This window comes from Aquarana catesbeiana, linkage group LG02, assembly GCF_042186555.1.
Source record: "Aquarana catesbeiana isolate 2022-GZ linkage group LG02, ASM4218655v1, whole genome shotgun sequence".
NCBI classification, from domain to species: Eukaryota; Metazoa; Chordata; class Amphibia; order Anura; family Ranidae; genus Aquarana; species Aquarana catesbeiana.
Genome location: NC_133325.1, coordinates 338008347 through 338021307, shown reverse-complemented (window position 1 = coordinate 338021307; position 12961 = coordinate 338008347). Strand labels below are relative to the sequence as shown.

At 49.2% G+C, this 12961-nt stretch overlaps 1 protein-coding gene across 1 annotated transcript in view; it reads right to left on the bottom strand.

Moving 5' to 3' along the window:
* PRPS2 (phosphoribosyl pyrophosphate synthetase 2) overlaps window positions 1-2972 on the bottom strand; it is an 81346-nt gene extending 78374 nt beyond the window's left edge. The window contains exon 1 of the mRNA XM_073614855.1: window positions 2634-2972. Coding sequence (XP_073470956.1) covers window positions 2634-2755 — 122 coding nt within the window. The 5' untranslated portion in view covers window positions 2756-2972. The remainder of the gene's footprint in view (window positions 1-2633) is intronic.
* Window positions 2973-12961: the final 9989 nt, after the last annotated feature.

The following is a 12961-nucleotide window of genomic DNA, read 5'->3' as shown; positions in this document are numbered from 1 at the left end:
GATCACTATATTAGTACCACTGGCAATCAGTCCCCACTCAGTGTCAGATTGCCTGCCACACTATCACAGTCCCACTATAAAAGTCACAGATCAACACCACTAGTAGAAAACAAAAATTATTAATACATTTTAAAAATAAGTAAAAATGCCAGTGTATATACCAGTGGTGGCCAGATGCGGCCCTGTGCTTGCATTTATTTGCCCCTTGGGGCACCATTTTCATTCACCGATACCAACGGGGCATAATACCCCCAAATTACGCCAATGGGGCACAATTCCTCCCACTGACCCCATCAACCTGGTATAGTTTATTCCCACTGATGTTGGGACCTTTTTTACTCCCACTGGCCACAGTCTGGCTCCCTTAAGCCCAAAGGACAGTATACTGGCCCGTTGTTTAGAAGTCCCTGGTAAATACCATAGTTTGTAGACACTATAACTTTCACACAAACCAATTAATATACACTTGCTGGGATTTAGCTTACCAAAGACATGTAGTAGAATACATTATGGCCTATATTTATGAAGAAATGTGATTTTATTGGATAGGTTTTAGTGCAAAAAAAAAAAAAAAGAAAATTTTGGGTTTTTTTGCTTAATTGTGGGCCTTTTTTTAATAAAAAAAAAACAAAAAAAAACAAAAAAAAAAAACCCAGTGGTGATCAAATACCACCAAAAGAAAGAAAAATGTATAAAAAAAAAAAAAATGATATACATTTAATTTGTGTACAGTGCCACATGACCGCATAATTACCAGTTAAAGTAGCGCAGTGCTAAACAAAAAAATGACCTGCTCGTGAAGGGGGTAAAACCTTCCGGAGCTGAGGTGGTTAAAGGTTAGGTTATCCTTTAACCCCTTCTTGGCCAGCAGAATTTGAAAAGGGCTGCGATTCCTGGAGGTCCGTTTTCAGGCTAGGTTCACACTGGTGAATGGAAAAACACTGCATATGAATTACACAGGAATTGAATTCCTGTGCACATCACATGCGATGTCTGTGGGGTGCGATTTCAGCCACACATTTTGTATGGCTGAAATCGCATCAAAATGGCACGGGACCCTTTTTTTTTCTCCCACACCTGAATCGCATTGCACGGGTGATCACACCCATGTGTTGCAATTCTGGCAACTGCACTTAAATTTTGCTATCTCTTTTGGGGAGTTTATTTATTTCAGGTACTTATATAGCGCCATCAATTTACGCAGCGCTTTACATATATAGTGTACATTCACATCAGTCCCTACCCTCAAGGAGCTTACAATCTAAGGTCCCTAACTCACATTCATATATACTAGGGACAATTTAGACAGGATCCAATTAACCTACCAGCATGACTTTGGAGTGTGGGAGGAAACCGGAGTACCCAGAGGAAACCCACGCAGGCACAGGGAGAACATGCAAACTCCAGGCAGGTAGTGTCATGGTTGGGATTCGAACCAGTGACCCTTCTTACAGCAAGACGAGAGTGCTACCCACTACACCACTGTGCCGCCGGGGAGTTAAGATAACATTGACACCTGCAGCAGATCGGCATGGACGCTGTGCGATCGCTTATGACCCGTACACACGATCCGAAAAGCGGTTGAAAAACACTGCTTTCAAAGCGATCGTACGATAATCGGGTCGTTAGTACTGAGCTTTTGGGAGCCGATCACGACAGCTTATGCGATTGGATAAAAACTATTTTTTTCTTGTATGATTTTTGATTAATTGGCAGTTGTCGTGCGACAATACAACATATGACATTGCATCCGATTTTTTATCTTGAGAATTTGTCACTTTAGTAAATTCTCTATTTTCGATATGCGACTAGAATGCAAGAAAAAAAAAAAAAAAAAGGGAAGATCTGTCATGCGATTTTCACATTGTGTGTACGGCCATTAGAGTGCGATGCAGAAAAACGCAGCAAATCTTGTGCCTTTCCTGCATCGCATTAGCGTGCACTGAGACAGAGTTCATGCCAAAACGCAGCGCTGGAAATGTGCGTTTGGTATGCGTTTTCTGCATTGCAAGTAAACGTGCTTCCCTTTTGATCTTGCATGTGGGTGCCAATGTATTAACGGCACCCCAAACACAGATCACAAAGTGCGTTTGCGGGCACCAAATCGTATAGTATCATGTGGTTCAGTACAGTGTGTTTTGAAAAAGTAGTGCATGCAATGTGTGGGAATCGCACAGGAACGTGTACGCTTGGATGTGAGCCAGCCCTTGAATAGCACACAGTAAGCACCAAGGATTAGATGAATGTCCACCCTGCTGGGCAGGTTACTAGAATACTAGAGAAGAACCAACACAGTAGACTGTTCCATGCCTGGGGGTGAATTCCAGCAATGGCCAGCTCTAATCAGGAAGCAAGCAGTGCTCGGCTTTCCAAAGACAAGTGATCCTAATAGAATTAAGCCTGATGGAGGCAGCATGAGAGCACATGATGAATCAGGAACACAGGCTGATCAGTAATGATGCAGGAATTATGGTCATGGCCGAAGAGATCACACAGACAACAATAGATCAGCTCATCCAGAAATACAACATGAAGGGGGTCACCAGTCACCGGATGTGCCCAGCAATGAATGAAAGGAGTCAGGACCCACTCTGCCCGTGTCACACATGATGATGCAATGAGCGCTCACCCACCTGGTCTCCTGGTTGCTGAACTTCTTGGTGACCACCTTGCCCAGCTCCAGTCCGAGCCGCTCCGCCACTTTCTGGGAGAGGTCCTGGTGAGAGCTGCCGCTGAACAGCACGATATTGGGCATGGCGCCTGGCACAAGCACAAACCGGAGAGAGAAGGGAAGAAGAGGGACCGGGAGCAGAAGGGAAGAAAGAGGGAGCCTGCTGAATAGAAGAGCGCTGGCCGGTGAGAGGCTTTCTTCCCTTCTGCTAGCACGGTGCACGGCTCCGAGTCATGTGGCTGCTGTGTGGAGGTATCAGCGGGAGAAGGAGGAGGGAGCTGGGAAAGGAAGTGATGGCACAGTGTGTGCGGGTCAGCCGCCGAGACCACGCCCCTACGCCGTACAGACCACGCCCCTCCGCTGTTTGTCTTGTCTAGTCCAGCGCTCAGCTGCTGTGTGAGCCATGCTGTGTGCTTATACCTTTACCTACCTACCTACCTACCTACCTACCTACCTACCTACCTACACGGCTCGGGGGTACTCATCGCTGCTTTGTGCTCCCTGATTATTATCATCATACAATTATATAAAATGTGATGGTATACAAGTGTATGATTTGTGCGCTAGAGATTGTTGATTACACTTCAGGATGTGACAACTTGTTAGGGGAGGTACTGCACGTAGTAGGGATGTTACAATACCAGTTCTTCCAAGTGTACAATGATGGATGACTGGATAGAACTGCATTCAGGCTCCATTCACACACCAATGTGTTTTTTCATGCTTTTTGCAGAAACGCAGGACATTATTTTTAACACTTTCACATCAGTTTAGGTTCATATCTATGCAGCTGCGCTTAATGCGTTTTTGCATGCAGTTTTCATGCAATCTGCGTTTTACCTTTTTTTTTTTTTTAAACGCACTGTATATAGCTGGTTGCTAAGGAGGGGACCGGGAAGCCGGCCACTGCATCCTTAGCAACCGATGAGTCATTAGCTGTCAGCGGGGCCCCGCGCTGAAAGCTAAATGTAAAAGAAAGTCCATACGAAGTCCATACCAGGCCCTTCAGGTCCCCAGGGACCCCCACGCCAAAATTTAAATAAAAAATTGAAATCAATATCAGACCCTTATCCGAGCACCAGCTGGTCAGGAAAGGGGGGGGGGGACAAGCGAGCACCCCCCTCCTACTGAACCATACCAGACCACATGCCCTCAACATGGGGGGGGGGGTGCTCTACCCCAAAGCACCTTGCCCCCATTTTGATGAGGACAAGGGCCTCTTCCCAACAACCCTAGCCGGTGGTTGTCGGGGTCTTCAGGCAGGGGGCTTATCGGAATCTGGAAGCCCTCCCCCATGTGAATGGGAATCAGGTGCCCCTACCCATTCACCAAAAAAGCAGTGAAATGTAATAAAAACACAAGAGCCGGTTTTTGACAATTCCTTTGTTAATAGCTCTGTCTTCCCTAGCCGTCTCTTCCCACCGTCTTCTCCTTCTATCCGTCTCTTCGCGTTGTCTCCTCCTCTAGCTGTCTCTTACCGCTGTCTTCTCTTTCCTGTTGTCTCTTCCCGCTGTCTTCTCCTCGAGCTGTCTCTTCCCGCTGTCTTCTCTTTCCAGTCATCCCTTCCCGCTGTCTTCTCCTTCTAGTCGTCTCTTCCCACTGTATTCTCCTCCAGCTGTCTCTTCCCGCTGTCTTCTCCTTCCCGTCGTCTCTTCCCGCTGTCTTCTCCATCCCATCGTCTCTTCCCACTGTCTTCTCCTCGAGCTGTCTCTTACCGCTGTCTTCTACTCGAGCTGTCTCTTCCCGCTGTCTTCTCCTTCCCATCGTCTCTTCCCACTGTCTTCTCCTTCCTGTCGTCTCTTCCCGCTGTCTTCTCCTTCCCGTCATCTCTTCCCGCTGTCTTCTCCTTCCCGTCGTCTCTTCCCACTGTCTTCTCCTCGAGCTGTCTCTTCCCACTGTCTTCTCCTTCCCGTCGTCTCTTCCCGCTGTCTTCTCCTTCCCGTCGTCTCTTCCCACTGTCTTCTCCTTGAGCTGTCTCTTCCCGCTGTCTTCTCCTCGAGCTGCCTCTTCCCACTATCTTCTCCTTCCCGTCGTCTCTTCCCGCTGTCTTCTCCTTCCCGTCGTCTCTTCCCACTGTCTTCTCCTCGAGCTCTCTCTTCCCGCTGTCTTCTCCTCGGGCTGTCTCTTCCCGCTGTCTTCTCCTTCCCGTCGTCTCTTCCCGCTGTCTTCTCCTTCCCGTCATCTCTTCCCGCTGTCTTCTCCTTCCCGTTGTCTCTTCCCACTGTCTTCTCCTCGAGCTGTCTCTTCCCACTATCTTCTCCTTCCCGTTGTCTCTTCCCGCTGTCTTCTCCTTCCCGTCGTCTCTTCCCACTGTCTTCTCCTCGAGCTGTCTCTTCCTGCTGTCTTCTCCTCGAGCTGTCTCTTCCCGCTGTCTTCTCCTCGAGCTGTCTCCTCCCACAATTGACAATTCCTTTGTTAATAGCGCTGTCTTCTCTAGCCATCTCTTCCCACCCTCTTCTGCTTCTATCTGTCTCTTCGCGTTGTCTCCTCCTCGAGCTGTCTCTTACCGCTGTCTTCTCTTTCCTGTTGTCTCTTCCCACTGTCTTCTCCTCGAGCTGTCTCTTCCCGCTGTCTTCTCCTCGAGCTGTCTCTTCCCACTGTCTTCTCCTTCCTGTCGTCTCTTCCCGCTGTCTTCTCCTTCCCGTAATCTCTTCCCGCTGTCTTCTCCTTCCCGTCGTCTCTTCCCACTGTCTTCTCCTTGAGCTGTCTCTTCCCACCGTCTTCTCCTTCCCGTCGTCTCTTTCCGCTGTCTTCTCCTTCCCGTCGTCTCTTGCCACTGTCTTCTCCTCGAGCTGTCTCTTCCCACTGTCTTCTCCTTCCCGTCGTCTCTTCCCTCTGTCTTCTCCTTCCCGTCATCTCCTCCCACTGTCTTCTCCTCGAGCTGTCTCTTCCCACTGTCTTCTCCTCGAGCTGTCTCTTCCCACTGTCTTCTCCTTCCCATCGTCTCTTCCCGCTGTCTTCTCCTTCCCGTCGTCTCTTCCCACTGTCTTCTACTCGAGCTGTCTCTTCCCACTGTCTTCTACTCGAGCTGTCTCTTCCCGCTGTCTTCTACTCGAGCTGTCTCTTCCCACTGTCTTCTCCTTCCCGTCGTCTCTTCCCGCTGTCTTCTCCTTCCCGTCATCTCTTCCCGCTGTCTTCTCCTTCCCGTCGTCTCTTCCCACTGTCTTCTCCTCGAGCTGTCTCTTCCCACTGTCTTCTCCTTCCTGTCGTCTCTTCCCGCTGTCTTCTCCTTCCCGTCGTCTCTTCCCACTGTCTTCTCCTCGAGCTGTCTCTTCCCTCTGTCTTCTCCTCGAGCTGTCTCCTCCCACAATTGACAATTCCTTTGTTAATAGCTCTGTCTTCTCTAGCCGTCTCTTCCCACTGTCTTCTGCTTCTATCCTTCTCTTTGCATTGTCTCCTCCTCGAGCTGTCTCTTACCGCTGTCTTCTCTTTCCTATTGTCTCTTCCCGCTGTCTTCTCCTCGAGCTGTCTCTTCCTGCTGTCTTCTCCTCGAGCTGTCTCTTCCCGCTGTCTTCTCCTCTGTCTCCGCTGTCTTCTCCTTCCCGTCGTCTCTTCGCACTGTCTTCTCCTCGAGCTGTCTCTTCCCACTGTCTTCTCCTTCCCGTCGTCTCTTCCCGCTGTCTTCTCCTTCCCGTCGTCTCTTCCCACTGTCTTCTCCTCGAGCTGTCTCTTCCCGCTGTCTTCTCCTCGAGCTGTCTCCTCCCACAATTGACAATTCCTTTGTTAATAGCTCTGTCTTCTCTAGCCGTCTCTTCCCACCGTCTTCTCCTTCTATCCGTCTCTTCGTGTTGTCTCTTCCTCTAGCTGTCTCTTCCCACTGTCTTCTCCTCGAGCTGTCTCTTACCGCTGTCTTCTACTCGAGCTGTCTCTTCCCGCTGTCTTCTCCTTCCCATCGTCTCTTCCCACTGTCTTCTCCTTCCTGTCGTCTCTTCCCGCTGTCTTCTCCTTCCCGTCATCTCTTCCCGCTGTCTTCTCCTTCCCGTCGTCTCTTCCCACTGTCTTCTCCTCGAGCTGTCTCTTCCCACTGTCTTCTCCTTCCCGTCGTCTCTTCCCGCTGTCTTCTCCTTCCCGTCGTCTCTTCCCACTGTCTTCTCCTCGAGCTGTCTCTTCCCGCTGTCTTCTCCTCGAGCTGCCTCTTCCCACTATCTTCTCCTTCCCGTCGTCTCTTCCCGCTGTCTTCTCCTTCCCGTCGTCTCTTCCCACTGTCTTCTCCTCGAGCTCTCTCTTCCCGCTGTCTTCTCCTCGGGCTGTCTCTTCCCGCTGTCTTTTCCTTCCCGTCGTCTCTTCCCGCTGTCTTCTCCTTCCCGTCATCTCTTCCCGCTGTCTTCTCCTTCCCGTCGTCTCTTCCCACTGTCTTCTCCTCGAGCTGTCTCTTCCCACTATCTTCTCCTTCCCGTCGTCTCTTCCCGCTGTCTTCTCCTTCCCGTCGTCTCTTCCCACTGTCTTCTCCTCGAGCTGTCTCTTCCTGCTGTCTTCTCCTCGAGCTGTCTCTTCCCGCTGTCTTCTCCTCGAGCTGTCTCCTCCCACAATTGACAATTCCTTTGTTAATAGCTCTGTCTTCTCTAGCCATCTCTTCCCACCCTCTTCTGCTTCTATCTGTCTCTTCGCGTTGTCTCCTCCTCGAGCTGTCTCTTACCGCTGTCTTCTCTTTCCTGTTGTCTCTTCCCACTGTCTTCTCCTCGAGCTGTCTCTTCCCGCTGTCTTCTCCTCGAGCTGTCTCTTCCCACTGTCTTCTCCTTCCCGTCGTCTCTTCCCGCTGTCTTCTCCTTCCCGTAATCTCTTCCCGCTGTCTTCTCCTTCCCGTCGTCTCTTCCCACTGTCTTCTCCTCGAGCTGTCTCTTCCCACCGTCTTCTCCTTCCCGTCGTCTCTTTCCGCTGTCTTCTCCTTCCCGTCGTCTCTTGCCACTGTCTTCTCCTCGAGCTGTCTCTTCCCACTGTCTTCTCCTTCCCGTCGTCTCTTCCCTCTGTCTTCTCCTTCCCGTCATCTCCTCCCACTGTCTTCTCCTCGAGCTGTCTCTTCCCACTGTCTTCTCCTCGAGCTGTCTCTTTCCACTGTCTTCTCCTTCCCATCGTCTCTTCCCGCTGTCTTCTCCTTCCCGTCGTCTCTTCCCACTGTCTTCTACTCGAGCTGTCTCTTCCCACTGTCTTCTACTCGAGCTGTCTCTTCCCGCTGTCTTCTACTCGAGCTGTCTCTTCCCACTGTCTTCTCCTTCCCGTCGTCTCTTCCCGCTGTCTTCTCCTTCCCGTCATCTCTTCCCGCTGTCTTCTCCTTCCCGTCGTCTCTTCCCACTGTCTTCTCCTCGAGCTGTCTCTTCCCACTGTCTTCTCCTTCCTGTCGTCTCTTCCCGCTGTCTTCTCCTTCCCGTCGTCTCTTCCCACTGTCTTCTCCTCGAGCTGTCTCTTCCCTCTGTCTTCTCCTCGAGCTGTCTCCTCCCACAATTGACAATTCCTTTGTTAATAGCTCTGTCTTCTCTAGCCGTCTCTTCCCACTGTCTTCTGCTTCTATCCTTCTCTTTGCATTGTCTCCTCCTCGAGCTGTCTCTTACCGCTGTCTTCTCTTTCCTATTGTCTCTTCCCGCTGTCTTCTCCTCGAGCTGTCTCTACCTGCTGTCTTCTCCTCGAGCTGTCTCTTCCCGCTGTCTTCTCCTCTGTCTCCGCTGTCTTCTCCTTCCCGTCGTCTCTTCGCACTGTCTTTTCCTCAAGCTGTCTCTTCCCACTGTCTTCTCCTTCCCGTCGTCTCTTCCCGCTGTCTTCTCCTTCCCGTCGTCTCTTCCCACTGTCTTCTCCTCGAGCTGTCTCTTCCCGCTGTCTTCTCCTCGAGCTGTCTCCTCCCACAATTGACAATTCCTTTGTTAATAGCTCTGTCTTCTCTAGCCGTCTCTTCCCACCGTCTTCTCCTTCTATCCGTCTCTTCGTGTTGTCTCTTCCTCTAGCTGTCTCTTACCGCTGTCTTCTCTTTCCTGTTGTTACTTCCCGCTGTCTTCTCCTCGAGCTGTCTCTTCCCGCTGTCTTCTCCTTCCCGTCATCTCTTCCCGCTGTCTTCTCCTTCCCGTCATCTCTTCCCGCTGTCTTCTCCTTCCCGTCGTCTCTTCCCACTGTCTTCTCCTCGAGCTGTCTCTTCCCGCTGTCTTCTCCTCTAGCTGTCTCTTCCCACTGCCTTCTCCTTCCCGTCGTCTCTTCCCGCTGTCTTCTCCTTCCCATCGTCTCTTCCCACTGTCTTCTCCTCGAGCTGTCTCGTACCGCTGTCTTCTCCTCGAGCTGTCTCTTCCCACTGTGTTCTCCTTCCCGTCGTCTCTTCCCGCTGTCTACACCTTCCCGTCATCTCTTCCTGCTGTCTTCTCCTTCCCGTCGTCTCTTCCCACTGTCTTCTCCTCGAGCTGTCTCTTCCCACTGTCTTCTCCTTCCCGTCGTCTCTTCCCGCTGTCTTCTCCTTCCCGTCGTCTCTTCCCACTGTCTGCTCCTCGAGCTGTCTCTTCCCACTGTCTTCTCCTTCCCGTCATCTCTTCCCGCTGTCTACCCCTTCCCGTCATCTCTTACCGCTGTCTTCTCCTTCCCGTCGTCTCTTCCCACTGTCTTCTCCTCGAGCTGTCTCTTCCCACTGTCTTCTCCTTCCCGTCGTCTCTTCCCGCTGTCTTCTCCTTCCCGTCGTCTCTTCCTGCTGTCTTCTCTTTCCCGACATCTCTTCCCGCTGTCTTCTCCTTCCCGTCGTCTCTTCCCACTGTCTTCTCCTCGAGCTGTCTCTTCCCGCTGTCTTCTCCTCTAGCTGTCTCTTCCCACTGTCTTCTCCTTCCCGTCGTCTCTTTCCGCTGTCTTCTCCTTCCCGTCATCTCTTCCCGCTGTCTTCTCCTTCCCGTCGTCTCTTCCCACTGTCTTCTCCTCAAGCTGTCTCTTCCCGCTGTCTTCTCCTCGAGCTGTCTCTTCCCACTGTCTTCTCCTTCCGATCGTCTCTTCCCACTGTCTTCTCCTTGAGCTGTCTCTTCCTGCCATCTTCTCCTTGAGCTGTCTCTTCCTGCACCACCGTCTCTTCCTCGCCGCCGGTTACCCGCTAAAATTATTTTTAAAAGCCGCTTTTGTTCTGTTGATGTCTTCATCTGTTTTGTTGTTGCCCGCCCTCTTGTCACAAGGGACGGGCTCTCTGGGTGATGTCAAAGGATGGCCACGCCCCATGGCTATATAAGAGTCGGCAGAGAGCAGGCGACAACAAAGACATCAACAGAACAAGAGCGGCTTTTAAAAAAATGTAAGCGGGTAACCGGCGCTGAGGAAGAAAACAGCAGTGGGAAGAGACAACGGCAGCGGGAAGAGACAGTTTGAGGAGAAGACAGCAGGAAGAGACGGCTAGAGAAGACAGCGCTATTAATAAAGAAATGGTCAAAAACCAGCTCTTGTGTTTTTATTACATTTCACTGCTTTTTTGGTGAATGGGTAGGGGTACGATGTACCCGATACCCATTCACATGGGGGGGAGCGGATCTGGGGGCCCCCTTCTTAAAGGGGGGCTTTAAGATTCTGATATGCCCCCCCACCCACAGACCCCGACAATCACAGGCTAGGGTTGTCAGGAAGAGGCCCTTGTCCTCATCAACATGGGGGCAAGGGGCTTTGGGGTGGGGCGCGCAGAGCACCCACCCCCCCATGTTGAGGTCATGCTGCCGGGTATGGTTCAGGAGGGGGGGTGCACTCGCTCTTCCCCTCCCTTTCCTGACCTGCCTGGTGGCATGCTCGGATAAGGGTCTGGTATGGATTTTGGGGGGGACCCCATGCCATTTTTAAAAAAAATGTGCGTGGGGGTCCCCTCCAAATCCATACTAGACCTTAAGGGCCTGGTATGAACCTGGGGGAAACCCCACTCTGTTTTTTTCACAAATTTTTTTTTTTTTTACATTCCGTTTTCAGCGGGGAACCCTGCTGACAGCTGATGACTCACTTCAGCCCCGGAAGGATTTACCCCCTTCCTGACCAGAGCGCTTTTTGCGATACGGCACTGCATCGCTTTAAATGACAATTGTGCAGTCGTGCGATGTTGCACCCAGACAAAATTGATGTTCTTTTTTTCCCACAAATAGAGCTTTTGTTTTGGTGGTATTTGATCAACTCTGCGGTTTTTATTTTTTGCGCTATAAACAAAAAAAAGCAACAATTTTGAAAAACAAGCAATATTTTTAAATTTTTGCTATAATAAATATCCGAAAAAAATATATTAAAAAAATATTTTTTTTCCTCAGTTTAGGCCAATATGTATTCTTCTACATATTTTTGGTATAAAAAATCACAATAAGCGTATGTTGATTGGTTTGGACAAAAGTTATAGCGTCTACAAAATAGGGGATAGATTTATAGCATTTTTATTATTAATTTTTTTTTACTAGTAATGGCAGCGATTTTTATCTAGACTGCGACATTATGGCGGACACATCGGACAATCTGGACACATTTTTGGGACCATTGGCATTAATACAGCGATCAATGAGATAAAAATGCATTGATTACTGTAAAAATGTCACTGGCAGTGAAGGGGTTAACACTAGGGGGTGATCTAGGGGTTAACTGTATTCCCTGGGAGGTGATTCTAACTGAAGGGGGAGGGGACTAACTAGAGGAAGTGACAGATCGTGTTTCCTAACTAATAAGAACACACGATCTGTCACTGCTGTCAGAACAGAACAGGGAAGTGTGTGTTCACGCACACTCGTTCCTGTTCTGTGTCTCCTGCTCACGATCACTCGTGGCCGGCGGTCATCGCGACCGTCGACAACGAGCATCGGCACCCCGCAACAGGCGCGCGTGCCTCCTATCCCAACCCTGCGAGCCAACGTGGTTTCGCGCAGGGGAGCCAACCTGCCGCAGTATAACTGCGGCGGCTGGTCGGGAATCGGTTAATATTCACTGAAACGTGCATGAACTAATGTAAACTTGTGTCTCTGCAAGTAAAATCTGCATAGTTTTTCATTAGCTTTAATGCACGTGTGGTGTGAAAGAGGCCTCAAGATTGTTTTGTTTTTGATGAATGAATTTAATATCAGGTAGAGGGGAAGTGCGGCTCTGAGGACTCTAATTTAAGGGGAGGAACCCTGGGCATCCAATTGTAAGGGACTGAGACTCTGAGGACCCTGATGTAAGGAGGGCAGGACCATGATGTAAGGTGGGGGTTGCTCTGGGGACCCTGATGTAAAAGATGGAGACTCTGGGGATCCTGATGTAAAAGTGAGTGACTCTGGGAACCCTGATGTAAAGGAGGTGGCTCTGAGAACCCTGATGTGAGGGGAGGGGACCAACTCTGGGGACCCTGAGATAAGGGGGGTGACTCTGGGGACTCTGATGTTGGGGTGAGAGGTGATTCTTGGGACCCTGATAGACTCTAATGTGTGTGTGTGTGTGTGTGTGTGGGGGGCGGGAATCTAATGTAAAGGGAATACTCTGGTGGGAATTGAAGATGTAACGGGGAATCTGATGTGAACAGGCTCATCCTGAATTTTGAACACTATGGGGTTGATTTACTAAAACTGGAGAGTGCAAAATCTGGTGCATCTGTGTATGGTAGCCAATCAGCTTCTAACTTCAGCTAATTCATTTAAGCTTTGACAATAAAACCTGGCAGCTGATTGTTTTTTATGCAGAGCTGCACCAGATTTTGCACTCTCCAGTTTTAGTATATGTTGTTTTGCCTGTTACTTACTCCTGACCCCTGCACTCTAAATATTATGTTTTACATTACATAGTACTGACCAAAGTGTCATTATCCCAACAGTTGCTGGTTTTAATGAAATTCTTCTTAAAGGTAGGCTCAGAAAAACAAAGTGATCACTTTCTGTGAGCAGAAAAGCATATGTGATGGAAATGTATAAGGAGGAGAGCACAAGACTGATTATATCTGTTCATATAGACTTGTAGTGATATGAAAATTACTCTGCTTGTTTATATATTGCAACAAAAGGTAGAAAGTAGGATTTTAAATACCCCTCCAGTGATCACACAAGTACACTTATGTAAGAAAAAATATGTACAAAATATTTTTTTTTATAATAAAATATTTAAAAGCACTTATCAAATTGTCATAGCTTGCATATTGATACCAACAAATCATTGTCCACTACAAACATGTATGACTGTTGGTTGGGATGAGGAACTAGGGTTGACACTTTTCGCAGAAATACCTGCTTCCTCAGGACGTCTTAAATGCACATGATCACAAAAATAGGTTCTAAGAAAGAAATATATATATGAGTATGATTTACAGAATATCTAAAAAGATAATTACATTTATTTATAATAGTCATTGGATCAAGGAAA